General features: G+C 40.3%; 1 protein-coding gene across 14 annotated transcripts in view; it reads left to right on the forward strand.

Annotated features, from left to right (window-relative positions):
• NEBL (nebulette) overlaps nt 1-25,318 on the forward strand; it is a 363,452-nt gene that overhangs the window by 254,629 nt on the left and 83,505 nt on the right. For 11 of the 14 annotated variants that reach the window (XM_013058907.2, XM_045085003.1, XM_045085004.1 and 8 more), the window contains 5 exons: nt 13-84; nt 7,017-7,121; nt 8,739-8,849; nt 15,503-15,613; nt 24,750-24,851. The exons of 2 other annotated variants lie outside the window; for them this stretch is intronic. In XM_013058907.2, the coding sequence (XP_012914361.1) occupies nt 46-84; nt 7,017-7,121; nt 8,739-8,849; nt 15,503-15,613; nt 24,750-24,851 (468 nt within the window). In that variant the 5' untranslated portion in view covers nt 13-45. Of the gene's footprint in view, nt 1-12; nt 85-3,918; nt 4,129-7,016; nt 7,122-8,738; nt 8,850-15,502; nt 15,614-24,749; nt 24,852-25,318 lie in introns of those variants that run through there. One more of the 14 variants, XM_013058913.2, reaches the window with a different exon arrangement.

Here is a 25,318-nt window from a genome sequence, read left to right on the forward strand (position 1 = left end):
TTTTCTGCATAGGTGTTCTTCAAGCCTGTTATTGAAGACCTAAGGATGGAATTGGCCAGAAAATGCACCAAGCTCATTAGTGATGTAAGTGACTTCAGTGATTTTTTTTTTTAATTTTTCATTATGTGTGTGTGGCACTATTATGCCATCAGATCATCGAGGGGAGAAAACCCTACAATCATTGTTAAAACACAATTATTTTCCAGATCATGGAACTAAGTCCCGAAATTTCCATTGATTTCCTCAAGGTGACCTATACAGAGAGTATCTGTAGGAACAGGTCCCTGTATTCTCAGTCCAGAGCGGTGTCCCTTATGAATTTCATTGTCACTCGGGCATGAAATCATAAAGCATTGAAATTTCAGAGCATGTTCCATGTGTGAACTGCAAAGCCTTTTAGACTTTGAATGGGGGTGGAATTTGTGTCAGGAGGATCTCTGTCTAAACGGATGGTTTTTTAAAAAACAGTTCGGGGATTTTTTGAGGACTCCGATGAATGCAGTAGTTCTTGAAACCAGGGGAAAAAAATACATATTTACATAAAATGCATTTACAGTTTGGGGTTCTCGAGTTACTGAACTGCATGGTAAGAACCCTGTGTGCGGGGAGAGATGACCCATGAAAAGCGAGTGTCATACTAGCCATTTCTGTTGTAGTTAATGAGCAAAGTGATCAGAATATTTTGCACATGTTTGTTTTGTTTCCTTTCTTTTTTTAAAAAAACATTATTTATTTATTTGACAGAGAGAGATCACAGGTAGGCAGAGAGAGAGGAGGAAGCAGGCTCCCTGCTGAGCAGAAAGCCCGATGCAGGACTCGATCCCAGGACCCTGGGATCATGACTGGAGCTGAAGGCAGAGGCTTTAACCCACTGAGCCACCCAGGCGCCCCAACACATGTTTGTTTTCAAAAGAGTTCAATCTGGGGAAGTGGGGTAGTACGTTGGCATGTTCACTGAAGTCAACCTGCCTGCATCAATTTAACAGTAAGGTTGGGGCAGGTTATGTAACAGGACTGGGCTCACTTCCTCAAGGGCAACATCTATTCCATTTTCTAGAAGTAATGGTAATACGTCTGGAATGTTTAGTGAACTCTCCGGAACATGGTGAGCACTCAAGGGATGCTGGCATTTATTAACTGCTACATCGGAAAATTACTTTTGTATCCATCCAGTCACATTTTATATATGACTGTCTCCTTGTGGGCTTGTCGGAAAGAGCCAGAGGATGGTGGGAATCCTACTCTTTCCATATATTTGACATGTAATGTAATAGAATTTTAAATGAAGTATTTCTTTGTGCTCTTACCTGGGAGTACTAAGCTACTGCATGAGAAAGTTCTTTGTAAACTTTTTTTTTTTTTTTAAGATTTTATTTATTTATTTGACAGAGAGAGACACAGCAAGAGAGGGAACACAAGCAGAGGGAGTAGGAGAGGGAGAAGCAGGCCTCCTGCCAAGCAGGGAGCCCGATGCGGGACGTGATCCCAGAACCCTGGGATCATGGTCTGAGCCAAAGGCAGATGCTTAACGACTGAGCCACCCAGGCTCCCCCTTTGTAAACTCTTAATAGTAATGGTATGATGACCACCACAAGACATCAGCCAAGTTAAGATTTCTCAAGGACTCTGTGCCCGGCTTTGCAGCTTCTGAGGTGGACTCCATTGTTTCTCTCATTTTAGAGGTGAAGAAACAAAGGCTCAGAGAGGTTAAGTATCTTGCCAGGGTCACACAGTTGAGCAGTGAGGAAAAGGATTGAGCACAAAGCCTTCTCAGCCTCAGCCATTCTGTTGTGTTTGCTCTTAACCGTAGATTTCCCTGCACAGGTTACCTTTACTGTTATTGATTACACTAATATTGGTAATGGGAATGCAAACATTTAAAACTTGAAGTTTCCTAACTCCGGAAATAGTATCTCTTCCAGGTGTTATGTTTTTTATTAAATGGTAATTGGGGATGAGCTAAGTATATTATATAAACCATTGGAACTCAAGGGGCAACTTCAGTGAGTAGGTGATTTTGTTGGAGTTGTTTCGGATAAGATCATTTTTCAGTGACTGCAGAACCAGCCTCGTGGCGAGGGGCGTGGCCTTTACTATTTAGCAAAAGCCAAAGCCATGTTATTCCTCTCTGAGGTAGAAGAAATCTAATAGGTGGGAGTGATTTCTGTTTATTACAGATTTATGCTGTACGGCAGAATGTCTGTACGACTTGAATATTTAGCTCACAGCCTGTGGCCTGATATACATCTGTGTACATGTTCACCTTCTGATTCAAAATAGAATTTCATACTTTTAAAAATACTGTTCTTTTTTTTTTAATTTTTGGAATTTGTGTATTTACCTGCAAAGAGTTGGAGCAAGTACTACTTTTGTCTCTAAAACAAAACTAAAGAGAGGAATTTGTGCCATCGTTTTACAAACAAATTTTAATTTATATGTTCTGGAAGAACTTTATGTATTGGACCCAAAAGAATTTCTAGTTTTTCGAAATTTGGTGGAAAAGGTATTTATTAAGTACTAACTTAATAAATAAGCAGTGGATAACTGCTTTATCCACAGTCCACGTCATCCGTGTCCTATATGGAGCCAATGAACTTACATGGGAGGGTCTCATGTCTATTATGTTGCCTGCATCACTAGGTCATTGTCTAAATGTGTGCTTGAGTTGCGTCAATCATGGAGCAAAAACAGACAGAAGTGGACGAATGCTTGGGGCAGTTAGATGGGAGCCCCGGTGGAGGCCCTCTCCTGCTTCTGATGGTGCCCTCGGTTAGTGTCCACATTTCATTTAGCACACGGGGCTTTTCCCAGGGTCTCAAACTTAAAGACAGACCTTCAGGTCCTTTTGTGTGTTTTCTGATCCCTTGTATTCCAGAGGGACACCTGTGTGTTTACTGGAGCCTTTTTCTCTGTTTGGAGGCAATCTGTTTGTAGCCCTTGTCACCCGGTGAAGCTGGTGTCTTATTTTTCCGGTCTGCACGGGTCTTCATTTTGAAGCCGTGAGAAGCGGCCTCACGTTCTGTTCACCGGATCACACAGCTAGGGAGCCACACACCTGGGATCTGAAATGAGGTCCTCATGACCCCCAGACCCCCAGACCCTCCAACCCCCCGACCCCCCAACCCCCCGACCCCCCGACCCCCAGACGTGGCCATCGTTGCGTCATCCCTCTCCTGCTTTGTGCTGGGCTCTCCTCATAGAGTACTGTGTTCTGTGGCATAAATGTTACATAGGACGTATTAGGTTAAGGGGGATATTTTTGTATGTTTCTTGTAAATTAGGCATCCAGGGTTTCTGCGGAGCGAGTTTGGCCCCATCTGCCTAAAGCCTGTGATGCAGTGTTTTGGTTCAACCCTTTAGAGGGTGTTCACTCGTGTGGCAGCAGAAAGACATTTTCCAGGCAAATGAACATTGTTTGTTGTGGGTAAATGCTCCCAGGGCTAAAGGCATTGGGATTCTGTGGCTATTCCCCCAGAGAGAGCTCTGATTGCGTTAAGAGAATGACATGGCATTCTTGGGATGGTATCCCATGGCATTCTTAATGCGATGGCCGCCTTGGCTCTGCGTGTTCCCCGCCCTGTTACCAGGTAGTGACGGGGCTGTGGTTCTTTCTTCCAGGGTCGGATGCATTGAACCAACATGGCTCCACTTGAGAGAAGACTTTCTTGATACTTTTGGTTAAGAGTGCCTGTAAAAAGAGGGGTGCCTGTGTGGCTCATTCAGTTAAATATCTGACTTTGGCTCATGTCATGATCTCAGGGTCCTGGAATTAAGCCCCGTGTTGGGCTCCCCGCTCAGTGGGTCATATGCTTGTCTCCCTTCCCTCTGCCCTTTTCCCTGATCAAGTCTTTCTCTCTCTTTCTTTCTCTCTCTCTCTTTCAAATAAATAAATAAAATCTTTTTTTTTTTTTTTTAAAGGAGTGCCTGTTAAAGGAAATACTCTCAGACATTTCTACATCTGTCTTCCAAGTTCAGCCATTACTTGGGGTCACACCAAGTGAAAGAAAGCCTGGGCTAAGAAGAGAAAGCCTCACTGAACTGACTTACCTCTAATTGTAGTTGAGACATGGTGGGATTAATGGGTGCGGTCAGAGCAGAAGGTCAAGATTTGGGGTATCTTACTGACTAGTAAGTCATCAACCTTGCCCACTCCCCCCCCCCCCATTAGAAAGTAGCTTGGATAGTATCTGAGTTGTGAGGGCAGATGGCAATAGGTGACAGAAAGACCCTAGCACAGAGGCTTACCATATAGGTGGGATTTCTTGTTTTCACATAATAGAGTGTGGAGGTAAGGGGTCCAGTCTTGGTATGGTGGATGTTCTTGGGCTCCCAGGTTCCTTTCCTTCTGCTCTGTCATCCTGGGTATGGTGACTTACCGCCTTGTGGTGACCCAATGCCTGCTGCATCCCTGTGACTGGGGAACGGAGGAGGTGGAAGAGCAAAGGTGTCAAAGGGCCGTGCCAGCAAGGTTTTTTCCCTTTGCACCAGCAATACCAGGAACACCCCTGGGAAGACTTCTACAAATGTCCTGTGGTCAGCGCTGGGCACCAGGGGAGACCAGTCACTGGCCAAAGGGAAGGAGCAAACCATGCCTGACTTGGAGCAACTCATCCTCTAGGGCTGGGGCAGGGGTCTGGCTACGCTCATAAATACGTTCGAGTTCTGTTATTTGGAAAGAAGGAGGTCACATAGGCAGTCTATGCAGTGGACAGGGCCATGGCTGTGTTAGGAAGTGGCCATCTCTTTAGTGATTTTATTACACCTAGGATGTTGTGTCCCTCATCGGTGTAGTTCCCGCCCATCTGTTTTTTCTATTATCCTGGTAGAAGAAAGCTAACACTATGTGACGTTCTTTATATAAAAATGTAAGATCATTTGCTTATCCTCAGTCATGTTGTAAAATTCATTAGAAATACAATAGGAGGGGTGTCTTGGGGCCTCAGTCATTAGGCATCTGCCTCCAGCTCAGGTCATGATCTCAGGGTCCTGAGATGGAGTCCTGCATCCGGCTCCCTGCTCCTCAGAAAGCCTGCTTCTCCCTCTGCCCCTCCCCCTGCTTGTGTTCTCTCTCTTGCTGTCTCTCACTCTGTCAGATAAATAAATAAAATCTTAAAAAAAAAAAAAGAAAGAAAGAAATACAACAGGAGTTACAATAGGCAAATAATATGTGTCTGTGTGTGTGTGTGTGTGTGTGTGTGTGTGTGTACCTTTTGGACAAAGACCAGAGAAAGGACGGGAGACCCCACTTAAGACTGTACTATTTGCCAGCACAGTGAAGGAAGTAAATACTTCACCCTTATCCTGTGCTCTCGTCCTGAACATTCTGCTCAGGTCAGAGCTTATCAGAGGCCGGTGGCCATTGCACATACTGCTGCAGTCAAGAATGTGACTGTGAGGGGAAGAAGATAGTGGTGAAAGATAAAAATAATGAGCCAAACTTAAGCCTAATGATAGGTTATTTTCTCTCACACTTAATTATATAACGGGGATACTTTTTTTTTTCTCCTTATGATCAAAATAGCCTACTATTTATCATACTGCCATTAACGGTTTAATTACTAGTGACTGAGGAGGGTGATTTGCAGAGCCCTAAAATTATGGCTAATCTCTGAGAAGAAAAAAAAAGTAATTTAGTGCTCAGATAAGATAAATATGTTCCAATGTTGATTTCATGAATAAAGCAAATGTTTAATGTGGTAGGCGTCTAATACCTAAGAGTCACAGCAGTGAGAAACGGTATTTTGCAGTAACTTTGCTTTGAGGTTCCTGTCTGGTCATACCTCAGGTCGAATGATGCCCCTCAAGTCTGATTTACCTGTGGTAAAATCTCTGTGTAATGTTAGTGTTGCAACGGCGTGTTAGTCATGTCCTTTAAGAGCCAGGTACATAGTCAACTAAACTTCACTTTTAGGTTGTAATTAGGGAGACCATATAATTTATCATCTGACCTGGAAGCTTTTTTTTCAGCGTATGTATTTACAGTGTTGGGTAGATAAACATGACTTTATTACAGGGTGATATAATTTTTAGCAAATTACCTTCATCCTCTCAACTAGTCATAAATTTTGCCTCACCAGTTTTCAGATTGGATGGCAATTAGCGTGAGAATGGGATGATATTTTCGGGCCTTGTCCATAGTTTCCTGACTTCAGCTCATGTGTTCCTACAGGGTCTCCCGCCAGAGTAACTATTCTGGCTTCTCCTCAAGGGGAAAGGAGTGACTCCTTTTACTACTGACTTTGAGAGAAGGAATGAGCATGCTCAGCTCAGCCTCTCTGGGCTTTCTCTTGTGCATCTGTCTACCCATAGCGTTCTGGAATGATCTCCTCCACCATGTGGCAAACTTTCAGAGCAGGTTCTTCTCTTGTTGGGGGAGGGAAGGCAGATAAGGAGGCCTGTAGATGCTCCTAAATTGGGTAAGTTTGATTTGAGCAGAGTTAGTTCATATAAAGGAAGCTCATTGTGGCCACTGTTCGAGCTCCTTCCTCTAATCATGCATGCATAGGTAATGATGCTAACAGTAATTTCAGTTGTTTGATCTTTGCCTCTGCTTCTTAATTGGTTCCATCTGTCCCGACGACTACTTATCTTAAACCTAGAGGTAGGCAGCTATGTTTTTGTTTGATTGTAGGCTTAACTGTTCAACCAATGGCTTGAAAGTAACAATAAACTAGGTTACTTGTCAAATGAAATGAGAGTGTTGAATAATTACGTTCAGCTAGCTGGGCAGACAGGACCCATAGTCCATGTGCGCCCGCCCCTGTGATCCTTGATGTTAACAGGACTTTTGCTTATCTAAAGACCAGGCTTCCCCCCCACCCCGCCCCATGTCTCATCACCTTTGCAGCTCTGTGCTAGATGTCCCTTTTCTTGATTTGGCTGGTTTTAAAGATCATTCCTCATTTGAGTATTTCCTTCAGAAAACAGACTTCCTCAAGTAATTCTTCTCTTCAAAAAGGGGGCATTAAAATGGTTTTTCTTCTTTCTCATCATCCATAAATTGTTCTCTCTTTTAGATTCATTATAAAGAAGAATATAAAAAGTCCAAGGACAAGTGTACATCTGTGACTGACACTCCCATGCTAAACCATGTAAAAAACATTGGTGCTTTTATTTCTGAGGTAAGGCATCAAAACATGCGAAATGGTTTGCATTTTCATTTTTTATGTAGATAAAAGTCTGCGCATTAAAATTAGAGAATAATATTTTTGAGAGTGCTACTGAGTGTTGGTAATCACTGCATAATTATGTAATCCTATGCACAATGTCAATTAACTCTCTGGTTGATCTATTTCATTATATATGTCTATATTTCGACTCTGATCCTTTCATATTTATATAGAATTACTCTTGAAAAGAGATATTTTCTTAGATAAGTAGAAAGTACTAGAAAAATAGTTTTAGAAATGCCATTATTTTATTTCCTTATGGGTTTATTAGATAAAAATTGTTGAATATCATGTAGGAAATAAGTAAAATTTAGCAGCTGATTCTCTGAAACATGGTATCTTTAGTAAGTAATTTTAGATCAATTTAACCTATTTTTGAGTAGGATCAGTTCAACAGAGACACTTACTATGAAACAGAGAAAAGCACTACTTTCATTTTCCAGCTGGAAAAGCATAGTCTGTATCTGAGAGCATTTCAAATTGCAGATTATGCTACATTAATAAGCACCATGTTAACAGTGATTTGAATCTGGGAGGAGACATTTCTGTTGTCTGTGACTAGATCACTTAGGAGAGATACATTTGAAAAGAGGATGAATAAAACTGTATTGTAAATGACTGACCTCTAGTGTCTCATAAGTTATGTTGGAAACAGATCAACACGATACTCTCAGGATTACTTCTGGGGACGTGAAAACATTTTGAGGAAAACTGGCAAATTATCTCTTCTTGAGTACCCACATCCAAAGAGTTGTGAGAACTCAAGGTTTACATAGGGTCTACACTCAATAAATCCAGGCTCACCTCTGGCTCTGACTGGGGATAATATCAGAATGTGGGAAACCATGGTTTGGTTGGTTTGCATTAGCTGTTACTTCTCCTGTGCAAAGATTCACACGATGTTTATCATTCCTAATTGACTCTTTTTCCTGAAGGTGTTAACTATAGAGAAAAAAAAAAAAAAAAAAAAAAAAGTAGGCAATCTCTTGTGGTTCTTTGATCCTAATCTCTCCAAGAGAAATGGTGAAGGGGCATTTCTATTTATTAGTACTGAATTTGGGGGATCACTTCGAGAAGAGCAAATTGGAGATGGGAATACACAGAAGCAACAAAAAAGGGTTCTCACTTCCCACCACAGTTGTGGAAGAAGGAGGTTAAAAAGATTTGAAGATTTGAAGGAACGCTGTCCGTTACATTCACGCTCTAGACACTACATTCTACCAATCTGTATTTTCTGGAACAATGCTAGTGTCTCTTCTTTCTTGGGTGTTTCTTTGCTGGTCAAACATCAATATATACAGATGGATTTACTTTTAGAAACATATATAGGTTAAATTAGAAAAGTCATCATTATTTTCTTGAGTGGCTCCTTTTAAAGATTTTTCTGTGATAAATTAGATTTACCTCTCTCTAGAATATGTTCTTCAGTCTAGTATCTAAGGTTTAAATGGTCTTCAGATTTTTAAAATAATTCTGTTTCTGAAGCAAGTTTCCTTTTATTTTCTTTCAATATGAACAGTAAAAAAAAAGTAATGCTTATTAATTTTTTTCCTTTTTCCCCGCCTCTAGGCAAAATACAAAGGCACCATTAAGGCGAACCTCTCCAATTCTCTTTATAAGCAGATGCCAGCCACAATCGATAGTGTCTTTGCAAGAGAAGTTACGCATCTTCAGAGTGAGGTGTGGTTTTCCTAAATTGTTATATAATCATATATATATAAATTTAACCACTTAATAATTAGCACCTTAAAATATATTAATATTTAAAAATATATTTAAACATAGTTAGCAAAGTAGTAGAAAGTACTGGAAAAATAGTTTTTATCTTGGGTATCGCATATTGGATGAAAACTGCAAGCAGGGGACTCGTGTTGTCGGTAGTCATTGCCATGTCACAGAAATTGAAATGGATGGACAAATTCGTTAGTCACGTGATGCTGTTTTTCCTAATCCCATTCACAACTATCAATAGAACAAATTTCAATCTTGTGAGGACAGCTTACTTAGATTAAAAATGGACAGCAAATATTAAAGCTGTCTCTCATTTAGCATGTGATCTCTAAGTGGAGGACATTCCAGTAGCTTCTTCAAAGTCCCATTAAGAGTTAATGGTTCAATTCAGGATCCACAGGGCTGTGCTTCCTCAGTTAGGCGAGAGGTTCCTGAATTTCTTTTTCTGTGGGTTGTGGATTTCATCTGGATTATCTCAGGTGCATGTGGTCGCTCTAGTGATTTCAAGTTGCAGATGAACTTAAGAATTGTCATCCTGTAAGCTCATTTGGAATTCAGAATAATTTCCCCCTTATGTACATTAGACATAAGGAACACATAGTACATTTAATTTCTTGTATTTCTTCAAACAGAATTTCAAAATAGAATATTTCACCTCTTTCTCGGTCATCTTACCCGCTTTGTGTTCTCCATAATACAGTTGTTTTGTTTTGTTTTAAACTCTGCGAATCTGCTACATGGCTCCCCTAAGTGGTATGACAGCAGGGACTTACCGTGTCTTGTTCTCTACTCTACCCTTGGGCTTAGCATCAGTCCTTGGCACACAGGGAGATAGTCAATAAATACTGGTAAAATTGATTTTGTTGAATTTGTTGATTCTCTTTTTTTAGGAAATATTTCCTTTTATGTAGTTTATATTCTTCATGCTACATTTTAGGTTAAAATAATAATGGACACATAGAAATGCTTACTATGTATCAGGTGCTGCTCTCTCTATTCCACATATATGTGTATCATTTAATCCCTATAAGTACTCCATGAGATAGCCCCATTTCAGAAACTGAAAGCACAGAGGAGTTAAGTAACTTGCCTGAGATCACACAGCCAATAAATGGCAGAGCCAGCGCGTGAACATGGATAGTCGGGCTTCAGAGTCTAGGGTCTTAAACACACACTGTATCAGCTAGTTCTTATATTTCCACCACTCCTTTTCTTATTAAACAAGTTGAACTCTTCCTTCAGAATCTTTTTAGTTTTAAGTAGAAGATGCCTAGGTAATTTTAAAATAGTCTGAAAATAAAGTACTCTCGAAAAAGACTGAGCGTTGTTATCTTTTGCAGAACATCTTTAAGTACTTTATTATTACCAATTTAAATGTCCTCTGTGTACACAGCTTGGCAGTAAGCTGATCTCAGCTGTATAACAGGAGGCTAAAAACATATGATACCAGCGTTTTGCATGGCTGACCATGACTAATAGCTCCCCCCTTTTTTTCCTCACAACATCTGGTCACCTAGCCACTTGCTGATAATCTTTGGACCACTTTGTAAAGCAAATAAGTACAACCCAACACTCTGTATGTGACAAACAACAGTTACATAAAAAAGAAAGAATTGTCTCTTCTTATTTTTATACCTGGGAAGGTAACCTTGTGAGATATTTACATCCTCATTGCTGTGTAAGTGCAAAATTCTCTTCACCTTTTCATGGCAGAAAGGGAACTATAGTACATGAGCACGTGCAGTGTAGGACTGAACGGGGAAGATAATCCACAGTGTGTATTGTGGAATCTATCTTTTTTCTGTTAGCCTGTGTTATGCTCTAGTGGGGGTATGCCCCCTGCAAAATACAGGTGTGTGCTCCCAACACTGCCCAACGTTGTAATTAGTCATCGGACTTGTTAGTAAGGCAACACCTGGATTCCGAATAAAGTATCTATTTCAATGGAATCATGTAATAAAATTTCGATGTAATGTAATAAAATTTCTTGAGGTTTGTGTAAATCAATTTTATCGTGGCTAAAATTGCAATTCTCAGAGCTTACCTGGTAATAAGACTGGCAAGAAAGTAAAACTATTCGACTGTGTCTGAGAAAATGAAACAGCTAACCTTTTGCTGTGTCCAAATCATATCCGATTTGTGGTAATCTAAATTAGAGTGGTTAGACACATTCTGGAATCTCAGGTGTTCTGGATTCTAATGAAAAAGTCTCCCAGACCAAGGACACTGGATCAAAAGGTTGTGTTAAAACCAATTTGCAAACATTCTCAGAAACTTAATCCAAACTAGAATGATACTGTGAGGTGAGCTAGATTAATGCTCCTTATAGAAAATGACTGAGGAGAAGTCATTTTAAAAAAGAAAGAGATGTGGAAACTTTAGGAAGCCATTTTAGGAGATATCCCCCATGAAAAATCTTATAAACAAAGATCACAAAGAAAATTTCTGGACATGGACGTGCCATGCCATTAAATGGTGAGATCTTCTCCCCAGGGCTATTTCAGGCAGGAGCTAAATTATCTCTTATCACAGAAGCAATACAGGGTATTACTCAGGCATCTGGACTCAGGAGATGTTTGACCGCCTACGTTTTTATCTGTGGTGGCTCCGGGGCCCGGCCTCAGGAGCTCCAGGCGTGTCGGTGCTTGGGGACTGGCAGTGCACTTACTGACACAGTAGTTGTAAAATATCCTGAAGTTAGAAATGTATAGAGGTCTTATGTATATATATATGATATAAAAATATACCGTGCTATTAAGTATACAAGATAAATGTACATATTACTATACTACTGAAACATATTTATATGTAAATCCGTAAGATTATTTTAAGTGTCCTCCACTAGTTAGGTATCCAGTAGCAAGGCGACCTTGATTCTCAAGGTATGAAGACAACAGTGTTAATCTAGGGAACTGCTACACAATAATGACAAATCCTAAGAAATCAAATTTATCAGAAAATGTATTAGCTTGACATAATTTTCCATTAGCTATTTTAAGGATGAAAATTAATATGATAAATTAAAGTTCAGCTGCCTCCAATTTGATGTAATCTTAATTCTAAAGTGGTGCTGCGTTGCAGCTATAAATGAAATGACTTTTAATGCTGCGAGTAGAAAATTACATAGCCTTTTAAAGAAAGAGTGCTTTTTAAAATTGTGCTTGATGACTCACCATTTCTATGATAACCCACCAAATGATCGGCTGTGTTGGTTATGTTTATAAAGTCACAAGTCATACAGTCTAAACCAGACACCCAGCAAAAAGGAGCTAGGTACACGCTATCTCCTTTATATTTAAGAAGAAGGAATAAATCTGATAAAGATTTCTTCTTGGCTTAATAGACCTGGTCACCCATTAAACTCCTCCTCCATTCCCCCCAAATTATAATATAGAATGTAATGGAACTGACATAATGTTTTTGCCAACTTAAATGGAGGTCCTTCATGAATTTCTTGTTTGACATAACTAATTGGTGAAAATGTAAAGATATGTTCCTGAGAATTAGATATCCTGATGGATTAAATCAATGGACAGAGTCTAACAAGATGAATGATCCCTGGAAAAACATGGGGGTCCTGCGTGTGAGTCCCTATATTCAACTAGATATGCAGGATTGGATGTGAGGACGGAGTAGGGCAGAACTGAATAAGGCTTAAGGAATCTAGGTGACAGAAATCTCAACGTAGCTATCAGAAGGAAAACACTGTGATCTATGGATAGATGAATAGTAGGTAGAGCACATAAGAGATCATAACCCAGACTAAACTGGACAGTACTAATTAGGAGAGGTCAGACCATATCTAGGACATTCTGGGCATTTTGAGTGGATTAATTGGAAATTGGACAGACAAGGGCATTCAGAAGTACAGAGTTTCAGGACCTTACTCCGTGCAGATGGTTTGGAGTGCAGATGGGAGTTGTTGACAGCTGTGTGCCCATATCTGAAGTTCTGTCCACTGAACTAGACTCTTCCTACCTGGCCGCAAGGGGAAGACAGATTGGGGCTTCGTTAGGGGAGGGGATTTGTGTCAAAGCTTCCACAGTTTAGAGACTGTGACACCCCAGCATGAGGTCCATTTCAGTAAATGTTTTCAAGAAGAACTTGGTGGGGGAGCCAGAGAAGAGATTTAAATATTGATAGTTGTAAGAGATGGCTTTCTTTCTTTATGGTAAGAGGCAGTGATTTTATTTTTTAAAAATTAGTTTTGTGAGAAGATATTTGCAAATGACAGTACAGACAAAAGGTTGATATCCAGGATCTATAAAGAACTCCTCAAACTCAACACACACAAAACAGACAATCATATTAAAAAATGGGCAGAAGATATGAACAGACACCTCTCCAAAGAAGACATACAAATGGCTGATAGAAACATGAAAAAAATGTTCATCATCATTAGCCACCAGGGAGATTAAAATCAAAACACATCAAGATACCACCTTACACCAGTCACAAAATTAGCAAGACAGGAAACAACATGCGTTGGAGAGGATGTGGAGAAAGGGGAACCCTTTTACACCCTTTAAATGCAAGTTGGTGCAGCCACTTTGGAAAACTGTGGAGATTCCTCAAGAAATTAAAAATAGAGCTTCCCTATGATCTTGCAATTGCACTACTGGGTATTCACCCCAAAGATACAGATGTAGTGAAAAGAAGGGCCATCTGTACACCCAATGTTTATAGCAGCAATGGCCACGGTCACCAGACTGTGGAAAGAACCAAGATGCCCCTCAACGGATGAATGGATAAGGAAGATGTGGTCTATATACACTATGGAGTATTATGCCTCCATCAGAAAGGACGAATACCCAACTTTGTAGCAACATGGATGGGACTGGAAGAGATTATGCTGAGGGAAACAAGTCAAGCAGAGAGAGTCAATTATTATATGTCAATATAAGAGTCAATAATTATATAATATATATATTTCACTTATTTGTGGAGCATAACATATAGCATGGAGGACAAGGGGAGACGGAGAGAAGAAGGGAGTTGAGGGAAATTGGAAGGGGAGGTGAACCATGAGAGACTACGGACTCTGAACAACAATCTGAGGGGTTTGAAGGGGTGGGGGGGTGGGAGGTTGGGGGAACCAGGTGGTGGGTATTAGAGAGGGCACAGATTGCATGGAGCACTGGGTGTCATACAAAAACAATGAATACTGTTACACTGAAAAGAAATTTAAAAAAAATTAGTTTTGTTTATATGTTAATAAAAATTTTAAAAATAAAAAAAATTAATTTTGTAAATATCACCTTAATCCTCTAGACAAGTATATTATTGAAGTTAAATGAATGGTTAATAATGTTTATTAAAACCCATGAGGGGTTTAAGTTCATGAGAATATTTAATAAACTCATTTATTCATTCATTCACTAAACATTTATTACATTTCTACCCTCTGTCATTCAGTATGAGAGGCACAGGATATTAAAAGATGTGTAAGAAGATAGAGGCATAACTCTCAAGGAGCTAGTATTGGTGAAAAGTTTTTCCTTAAATTGAGCTGCTATTCCTTTCCATTAAAAATTAAATCTTATTTTGTTCTTGTGACTACTCTTCTTTTTTTTTTTTTTTTCTTAAAATTGCCTCCATTCTCCTGTGTCAAGTTATTCTAGTTCTGTATAATATCTTTTTATTAGAAAACTTTTAATATATATTTGAATTAATTTTAAAATAAGTTATTCATTCATCCATTCTTGTTTTATTTTTATTCATTCATATATTGAGCAAATATTTCTTGATCCTTACTTTTTGTCAGTTTGTGTTCTGAGCATTCACCGAGCTAGGTAGTTATGTTCTCATGAGGGAAGAGAAAATAAGTAATCCTACAAAAATAAAACAAAAGTAACTGAAAATTGGGAAGGAAATACATAGGACAATGGAATAGAATGTGAGTAAAGGAATAATTCCTTTGTTGTCTTCTGGATTTTTTTCCCCCTAACTCTGTCATTGAATTTGCTTATTTCTACTTTTGAAGTAATCATTCTCACGCCTTCTCTCCATCCTAGGAGGGGACAAATTGAAATGGTAGCAATGGGTGATATTGGCGTGATGCTCTTTTCCCTTGCAGAGGACAGGCCTTGACAGATCTCAGAAATCTGCCTGCATGTTTTATTTTCTCCCAAAGGTTGGGGCATTTAATGAGCTTTATGTTATATTATAGCTGTGCCTACAGAAAGTCATTAACAATTAATCAAAAAATGAAAAATTCACCTTTAAATGTCTGGTCATTTCATCCACTTTGTCCGTTGCTTTCCCAAGATTTAAACCTTGGACATTTATGACCCTAAAAATGCTTAGATTTGAAAGGTTTCCCAAAATGGTCCCTGAGATTTAAGCTAGCTAAATACGAGGGGGGTTGCAGCACGCCTGTGGTTGAGGACTGTTGAAATTAGCAGGAAAGAGTCAGAATTAGGATTCTAACCTGAAGCACCAACCTTAAAGCACTGAGTATATTCTCTTGTTACAGAGGCTTAGGCAAATACAACCATGGTGGTGGAACTCAAGTACACAAACTCCTAGCAAAACGCTGAAATTTAATGGGTAGGAACGTAGCGTACTCCTGAAGAAACTAACAATGGTTTGTGTTTTTAAAGGTTGCCTATAAGCAGAAACACGATGCCGCCAGAGGATTCTCAGATTATGCCCATATGAAGGAACCGCCTGACGTCAGACATGCCATGGAGGTCAATAAACACCAGAGTAACGTAAGGACACCATCTCCCATGATTTTCTGGGAAATCGCGGTTACCCACATCAGGACTAGTGGATATGTCGTTGCAATTTACATATGACAACTCTCCTGTTCAAAAAGGACTTTAGAATATCTTGTCTTTAAATCTCTCAGTGTTCAGTCATAAATCCTTCTGAGCTATTCTATCAAAAGGCATTAAAACCTCAAGGAGTATCTTCAAAGTGTCAGTTCCTTGCAGTTATTAGAAGTTCTGCTTGGGACCAGTTGGGTTGCTGGCATTTCCTGGAGTACCCTTGACTTGATGGTAAAGCCTTCATAGTTTCTAGTCTAGAATTGTAGTAGAACTGGGAAAGAGGGCACCAGAAATCACTGGCCTGGGAAAGAGTCACTCACAAAGGCTAGTGAGATTATACCCCAGTACTGCCTCTTTTAGAACACATGTAGAGAACCAGTGGTCAAGGTCAAGACCCACGGAGAACATGAAAGCAGTTGCTGCCTAATGACTGACTTAGCAGCAGAAACCAAGGGAGAGGAAACAAGCCCATAGAAAAGAAGTTCTTTTCAAAGTTATGAGTTAGCAGACGCATCAAAACTTCCATGTGTTTGCTCAGTGACCACCACTACCCTGGTGACCCAGAAGAATAATTTCTTCCTGAAATTTCAGTGGCAGCTCATTTGTCTCCCCATTAGGAGTTCTCTGCTCTCTAAGAGGCATGTAGGAACTTTTCGTTAGGTTCTTTTAGGGCTACGATCAGTTCAGATAAACTTGTCTGCCTTAGTTGGGTCAAGAATCTCCCTTTCTTTGGAAAGTACCTGATACAGCTTTGTCATCTCCCATGGACCCTGTCCACTTAGCTCCCTTACTGAATGGTGTTTTGCTGATACTCTGTTCCCCCTGCCTCAGCTGGGCGGTATCTCTTTCCAGGATGGCAACAGTTATCTGGTATTAATTTCAATAGATCAATGCTTAAGTAGAAAACAGAGTGAGGTTTTTACATTTTAACTCCAATGTGTAAACATATGCTAGAACCAAGACAATTTCCCAAGATGGTTTAACCCAGATGAGAGACGAGAAAGCTGCACGTCTGTAATTACCAGCAAGGCCATTGGAAGGGGATGCTTCGTAAGAACGGTTCGCTTATAGAGTGTCAGTTGTAATCAGAATAACTACCACTTAGCTAGCACTGCTGAGCAGCAGGAGCTCTGCCAAGACTCCTGTTGTTTCCAGCTCTCACCAAATCCCTGTACTGAGTCCCCTTCTGTAGGCGAAGAAAATGAGACGAAAGAGTCGAACTCCCAAGGCCACGCTTTCTGTTAGGCCCACTGCCTGCCTCTTAAAAGGCACTGGTTATTGGTCAAGATTGTGAATGAAAATTTTTAAATGTGGGACAAAATAGTTTATCATCAGGATTTAGATCACCAGATGCAAGGCGCTGTGGGGATGAAGGCGTCGTGGTGGTCCGGGAGCGGCTGGCACGCCTCACACGGACCCTGGGGAGGCCGCTTCCAACTCTATAATTCAATGACATTCAAATACGGAAGTTCCTTATCATAGAACTGGGGTTATTATTTTAACTCTGCCTTTTCTTTTAAAAGGTCTTTGATTGTGGGATTGAGGGAATACAGTATAAAGGCCTTTTCTCTTCCATTCAATACTGTGTACTTTTGGGAGAAGGATGTATTTACTTACACTCCTCTGCCTACTCGCTCGACCTTCACATGCAAAGTTTGTACATATAATAGGATTTAGAAAGTGTTTAAGACTATTTACTCAGATTTAAAGTGCGAATGATAATTGTATTCTACCTGTGAAGTAGTTGATATTCCTCTAGAGTCAAGGCACTTAGAATAATACATTTGTTGTCCCTACAATATGAAATTTAAACAGAGGTCTCAAAAGCCTCAGGAAAGTAAGCACCTTTTCTGGTTTGTAGGTGAGGCTAGTACATCTCCACAAAAGATGAAACTCTGTCTCCCACAAAACTCCACTCCAGTGAAACCCATTTGCATAGAATCTACTAATAGAATTACCCTTTGGTAACGTGGGATGTGCCTTTACATGCTGCCTATAAATGACCTGATTTAATTTAAAAGAAAATGTGTTGTCACACATACATCCGATTTGCTTAGAAACAATGCATCTTTGCTTACCTTTTTATTTTATGTTTCCACCAAGGACAAGTCAGCTCTCTGATATCTGCTAGAGAACCAAGAAACTGGGCCAACAGCAGTTTAAAACTTTTACGTTCTGCCTTCTTTCAGCTCAAACTTTTATAAGAACATTTATCAATGGACCAAAGGGCACAGAACCGTTCTCTCCCTCAGCCTTTAGAGACCTGAATAGGCAGGAGAGGATGAGGAAGGACTTCAGGGAGGGCCAGCTGACTTCTCCCCTCTGTGTAACTGAGAGCTTCAAGAGGAAGACCGTCCTAGGGGCACAAGTCTCTTCTGTTCCCCGTCCCCACCAATTCAGTGAGCACAGAATGGGGTTGGAGATCATTTACCCATTTGCCCTCCACTGTAGCATATTGTAGAAAAGGAATTTGGAGTCAGACCACAGGTTGCCTGGATGATCTTGGACAAGTTCCCTAATATCTCCAAATTTCAGTGTTCCCATCTGTCAAGTGGGGCCGTGATATCTCCCTCACTGGCCTCTCTTGAGTATTAAATGAGATGGTATATAGGAAGGGCTTTGCAGAAGGGCAGCTCTGTGAAATAGGAGTCCTCTTTGGTCCCCTTCCAATCTTAAAGGGTGATTGGAGAGGTTAGGATGATTTCATAGTCAATTTGAAATAATTAACAGACCTTAGATTGAATAAAAGGCCAACTCCATATGAAATTTATATTAAGAAGCACTTAGGTCAGAAGAGAATGTTCAAAATGATCCCAAACCCATATAACTACCTATTTTTGTTGATATTATAATCAGGAAATGATTAAAAACAGCCAATCTAAATCCTTTTGTATCTTAAGGGATGTACCCCTGCCAAACTCTTCTGATGTCGTTAGAGAAACTGGAGATAATCTATCCTGTTATTTTCCCCTAAAGATGGGTTCAAAATGAAAACCCCGGTAAAACATTATTAGTTCTCATCAATCTTATCAGAGACACGAAACCCAATAGTTCTGAAGGAAGTCAAACACATTTTGAACTGCCATCTTAAGTTTCATAAGTGATGTGGTCTGAGTAGACTTGTGATGAAATTGGAGTGGTAAACTCTTCCAAAAGACCATATTGGTAATCAATTCAGTGTGCATTAGAAGGAAGTATTCAGCAGGGGAAACCAGAGATTGAATGTTCAAGAATGATATATATATTTTCTTAGTGGTAATAAAAACTTATCAGGAGATAAAATTTCTTTTCCATCAGAAAGTGAAAGTGATGAATCAGTAAAGCGGTACCGGAGAGGCAGTCATGGTTCTGTGTGGTTCCCTCGATGCTGCTTACGATAACAGCACTTTGGGAGTGAGTATTAAAATGGATACATTAGTGCTTTGCTCGTCTCTGAGACAGAAGAGTTAGTAATGCTTATTCTGCCTTCTTTACAAGATTTTGGTGGTGGTAAAATTAACTCATGAATAAAAAAACTATGAACTCTAAAATGCTTTTTATAAACAATGACAACAATAATAACAAGAAAGATGCAGTTCTGTATTTTACTTCATCTTTTAGGAGATTGAAAACTTTTCTGCCTTCTGATGAATATCAGATCCTATGTTTGCCTGTATATAAAATGCATATATTCTCTCCTAAACATAATACTTACTATTTACTTATTTATTAAAGACTTTTATTTTATTCGTGAGGGGGAGAGAGAGGTAAACAGAGGGAGAAGCAGGCTTCCCGCTGAGCAGGGACTTGATGCCAGGACCCTGGGATGGTGACCTGAGCAGAAGGCAGATGCTTAACCGTCTGAGCCACCCAGGCATCCCAATAGTTACAATTTAATACTTTACTCATTTTTTACATACAGGATGCCCAGACAGAAATAAGCCTGAGATAGAATTTCCAGTCCACGTGCCTTTGTGAGATACCTGGGGCCTCTCTAATGTGAGAGTTTAGGATACAAGTGTTTCTTGGGAATGACTGCACAAGTGCTTCAAGATTATAACGAAACACAGGCCATGCTCCTCCCTTCTGTTCCGCAAACTTAACGTGTATATCCTTTCTAGTCTCTTCTCACCAAGAATCCCATCAGCCCTCGTCAGAGCAGCAAAGGGAATGATGATTCTGAGCCAGCTGGGGTTGATGTTTTTACGTCTGCTCACCAGCCCTAATTCCCCCAAGGTTGTACGTCGGTGGCTGCCATCCTGGCTGTCCCCTCACCTCTCAACCTTGGTCCTTAACTAAGGACCTAAGTCTGAGTCTCTCATTGGCCAAGCCCAACTCAGAACAATACAGGGATAACTGGTTCCCGTCCTGGGAGGGAATGTTGAGGAAGCCCGGTTGGACACAGACACTGCAGCAAACAAAGGTGGGGTGATGATTTAATGCCTTCGTATGTGTGAAGTGCTCAGGACAACGGCATGTTGGACCTTCCGCACAGGTGTAAAAAAAAAAACCCGCAAAAGATGTTAAACGCAACTAATGAATCATGGAACAGTAGGTCAAAAACTAATGATATGCTCTATGTGGGCTAACTGAACATAATAAAAAAAAATCTGTAGATTATAGGAAATAAGCTGAGATTAAGAGACGATAAAATGATGACAGTACAAACTGAGGGAACGTGGTGAGACAAGGAAGAAATTCAAAAACAGATTTGATAGAATTAATATCTTTATTGGAAGCAATGGAGAACAGATTTGACACGGCAGAAAAACCGGAGATGGAGACTGTGTTAATCGGGAGTTTCTAGGTTTAGCAACAGAACTCCATTTCAAGTTAGCTAAGGAAAACATGAGAATTTATTGGTTTACATAACTGGAAGTTCAAGTTACCTTTCGAGGTAACAGGATCCAGAGGCTCACAGTGTCCATGGGGCTCTTTCTGTCTCCCCACTGCGTGGCTTTGCTTTCAGACAGACTGTCTAGGTGGTCTCAGGATGACGGCTGGTGTTTCCAAAATTAAATTATCCCTAGAGCCGCTGATTCCAGAGGGAAGGACAGCAGCTCTCCCCCCCCCCCCCCCCCCGCCCAGCCGGAGATCCATCAGTGACTCTGGTCCTCCCTGGGTGCTGTGTCTGCCTCCCTTACTGATCATGGTTTCTGAAAGAATGAGATGTCTGATTGCTGAGCTTGTCATGTGACCACGCCTGCCACCAAGAAGGTAGGGTGCCTAGGATATAGCCCACCAAATCACCTGGAGTGAGGGAGAGCAGTTTCCAAATAAAAAACCCCAGGATACAAAAATTACACCTGTCCATTACAAAGGCATACCTTAGGGAAATGACCCAGATAAATGGAAAAGGGACAGGAAAGAAATTTAATGTGGGGGGCGGGGGGGAGGAAGAGATCAAGCATGTAGGGTAATCATTTCAGGTGTTCCTGAGAAAGAAACTAAAATCAGTCTTTACAGATAAGATTGTATTTTGTTATGTTATTAAAAAGAAAAAGTAGTTAATCTTGGATATGAGATCAAGGTATAAGGAAATGGTCACCTTATGATAATTACTTTATGGCCTTGTGTGGGACCTCTAGAAGGGAATGAGGAAACTTCATGGAAGGTATAACACAAGGTTTAAAGAAGTGGGGAAATACACCTACTTCTCTTGGGAACACACTGAAATAGTATTGAGAGATTTTTCCCGGAGTTGTTTTGTAGGTTGAGTTGTAATGCTCACTAAATTTCCATGTGTTTCTGTTGTGGAACTGACTGGAGTTACTCTAATGTTCATTAATGAGAATAAATAGTTAAGAATTAAGAAACATTTTGAAATAGAAGAGTAGTAGACAGAACTTGGTGTAAGGAAGGTAAATTCTTCTAGTCATCCATTCAAGAAATGCGTGAGTGAGGCAGTGAATGTCAAATCCTTAATATGCTAGTCGGCCCTTAGTAAATGGTCCAAAGTGGCGATTATTACTGGTGTCATGATTTCTTCTCTTCCCCCTCTTCCTCTCTTTTTTCTTCCATCTCCCTTCTCCTGCTTTTTCCTTCTGTCCTCCAAGGATGCAGTAGGGAACGAGACGTTAAGTAAAGTAAGACAAAATCCATCAGTGACTCTCAAGCTTGCACCCATCTGGGGCTGATGAAAAACATCAGCCCCAGATGGGTGCAAGCTTGAGAGTCAATGATGAGTCTGTTTTTCTCTTCTTATTCAGCAGTATTGTACAGGACACCATCTTGTCAAGAGAAGACAGCCCAAAGGATGGACGCCGGTCCCTTGTGCCAATACAGTTAGCACTTAGGGGTTGAATTTATTCAGGAAATAGGAAAAAAATATATGTATTCTTTGACCTTCCCCTGCCACATCTCTCTTCTGCCATGTGCCATTTTTATTCTTCCTGGGTTCTGACAGACTGCAGAACGAAGCAAAGACATATTGCAGACGTGAGAGAAATGTCAGGCGAGCTCCCCTCAGACCCAGGTTAGGAGGAGGAAGATGAGCGGTCCGCCAGGCAGCCATGTTGCCGCACCGCCCAGTTCAGACCTCCATGCAGATAGGGAAGACCAGGAGCCCACGGCCCTGTGCCTCTCCATGGACAGCCTCGTTCCTGCGGGATGTCCCCGTGCACGGTGGTCTTCTGGAAGATCTGGCTTGTGACGGGGCTCCCGGGCTGTTCTCCTGTGTGGCTCTGTGGTGTCCGCTTGTTTGAATTTGCAGCTCTTGTCAATCTTAATATTTGTTTTGAGTCACATATGCCGGCCTCTAATTTGCAATTTACATGGATGATGGGGCCCTATTCAGAGTCCTGCTCCTGCCGCCTTTGTGCCCCTCACCTCTCTTCATGCAGTCATTAGGCTGAGCAGCATATAATTACATAACCCAGGCGAAGCTGAGATTTCTGGAAGGTTGCAGCTCTTTTCAAAAAGTAAGGGTTTCCATTTTTATCCTCATTCTTTTCTAAACAAAAAGACATTACCCCCCTGTGGTTTCCGTATGAATGCAGTAACTTAGGAACAGTTAGTCTTGTAGGTGGGTAGTAATTTTGGTTTGTTTTCACCTGAGAGTCCGTTTTTTTTTTTTGTTTATACAGCTTGTGTTTAACTGGGTGCAGGCAGGGGTGTAGGGGGGTAGGGGGGTGGGGGGGTCGGCTGGCCCTCGGTGCACGAGCCTGTGGTTATTTGAAGCCAATGAAATTGGCTTAATTTTACATCCTTAAAGATTTAAAAAATTCACCCAACAATATAACTCAGTTTTCAGCCCAATTTCCTGTTTCCTTTGCTACCTGGGTGCACAAAACTTACCTGAATTATTTGTTAAGGTGAAGCCTATGAGAACAGAAATGCTGAGGAAAACAGATGTTCTTGCTGAAATTATGTTAATTCTGTTGAAGTTGTGTTCACTTTTTAGACAGATGCATGATTATAAACACTGTTTAAAAAACAGTCATGGTGGTGAGACAAATGCAAGGCCTTACAGGACTAAATAGAAATATATATAAATATTTCACTGAAATAAAATAATAGAATGCGTAGGGAGCTTTTCATTTCTTATACCTGATATTTTTGAAAGGAGTAAGAAAGTACATTTTTTTTTCTTTAACTCTGCAAGACTGAAAGGAAAATAACCAGATACGTTGATATTATCTAGAACACACACCGGCTCATATTGATCAACAGGAGAATTCATTAAAATGCAGATTCTTCCGCCCCTTACATAGCTGAAATTCTGCTATGTAAGGTTGGGGATGGACCTCTGGAATCTAATTTCTGAATAAGCACCTTAGATGATGTTATTGTAGAAAGTTTGCAGGCAATATTAGAAATACTTGTTTCATGCAAATATAATTAATAGTGCATTTTGTATGCTTGTCCAGTTTTACGTTTCTATGTTCTACCTTTGTATGCCTTGAAAAAATGAAGGGGGGTCCTAAAAATCTCTCTTTGCCTTAGAACTCTTTTTTTTTTTTTTTTAAGATTTTATGTATTTATTTGACAGACAGAGATCACAAGTACGCAGAGAGAGACAGAGAAGCAGGCTCCCTGCCGAGCAGTGATCCGGATCCCAGGACCCTGGGACCATAACCTGAGCTGAAGGCAGAGGCTTTAATCCACTAAGCCACCCAGGCACCCGCCTTAGAACTTTAATAGAACTAATGTAATGGACAAATCGACCAGCCCCTGGTGATAATTATCTATTTTCAGGTGGAAAATAGATGAATACTCCTTCAGCTCATGACTGAGCTCAGGAGGCAGAGAAACGGACAGACTGGTGAGGTGTTGACTGTGGGACGTTACACCAGTTCTCATCTGGTTTCTCCTCCTGTTTGTCAGTCGTGTTAATCTAAATAACCACCATCATTTTAAGTATGCTTGGTAAAATGTACATGTATTTTTTCTGTTGAAATGTCTATTTTCCACACTTTGGTTTGATTGTATCTCGTGCATTCAGAGAATGAATGTTCCTTAATGTCATTGCTTTTATTTTCGGAGGCTCAAGTCATTGCGATGGTATTTGCTAGGTAATAAAAACATCAGTACTCATGACTAGACTTGCCAGACATGGGCATTTTAAGAGTCCAGTCAGAAAAAGAAAAAGAGAGCTGGAGAGAGGAGCTTTACGTGCCCTCACCCCAGGAAGTGATTTTCTACACTCATGTGCTGGGCTTATCCTACATCCAGTGGGGGTCGAGACTGTGTGATGGGCAAGTTACAGCCCTCGCTGGGGATTTTCTGTATGTGAACATGTACATACACATTTACATGCAATGACACGCTTTTCAGGTGATAATTCACGAAGAATTCCATAAGATTCTCTAAGACTGGTTTTGTGCTGAAGTCTTGGGCTCACAAATTTTAGATTGTATGACTCCAGTTCACACGTAATAATGCTAGTGAGACTTAGGCATGGTAGAAAAAAAATAATGTATCTATTCAAATAAATGTTGTGCATACAAAAAATTTAAAAAACAATTTATGGTCGCTGGGTTCTCTAAGATGATGATGGCAAGAATAATTGATGTGATGAACATTGAGATTGGTAGCCCTGAAACATGATTAATTTCTTCTTTCTTTTTCTTTCAATCAAAATTGTCTCTTTGATCAGATTTCTTATAGAAAAGATGTGCAGGACGCCCACACGTACAGTGCGGATCTCAACAGACCAGACATCAAGATGGCAACACAGCTCTCCAAGCTCATAAGCAATGTAATCTCTCTTTCTTATCTTGAGCAGAAATGATTTCTTATTTTTTCAGAGACGACACGTGGCTTTGGTGGTTGACTGGTTAATTTAATTAATGAAATTAATCAATCTGAATTCACGATACCTCAAGTTTTTTATCTGAACTACCCCTTTGACTGTGTAAGTTATTCAGGTATATGCAGAAACTGCTCAAATTTGCCTTGACTTTGGCTAATGCTGTCATACTTTTAGAGAAGTAAGTGCTCTTTGGGTATAAGGTAACATTCAGATGCCTCAGTCTGAAAGTCAGTTTTGTTAGTCGTCTGGTCTCTCACCTTACCCTGTCCCAACGAACTTCATTTGGCCGTGTTCCCATTGTGTTACTGTTAATTGTGCAGATTCTTTTTTGTCACCATTTACCCTTGTACATTTTCTATACATGTTGACTGTTTTCTTGTTATATCTTCTCCAATATATCCTTATTGGTTAAT

Source organism: Mustela putorius, unplaced genomic scaffold (assembly GCF_011764305.1).
Source record: "Mustela putorius furo isolate JIRA1106 unplaced genomic scaffold, ASM1176430v1.1 tig00000827_pilon_pilon_pilon, whole genome shotgun sequence".
Lineage (NCBI taxonomy): Eukaryota > Metazoa > Chordata > Mammalia > Carnivora > Mustelidae > Mustela > Mustela putorius.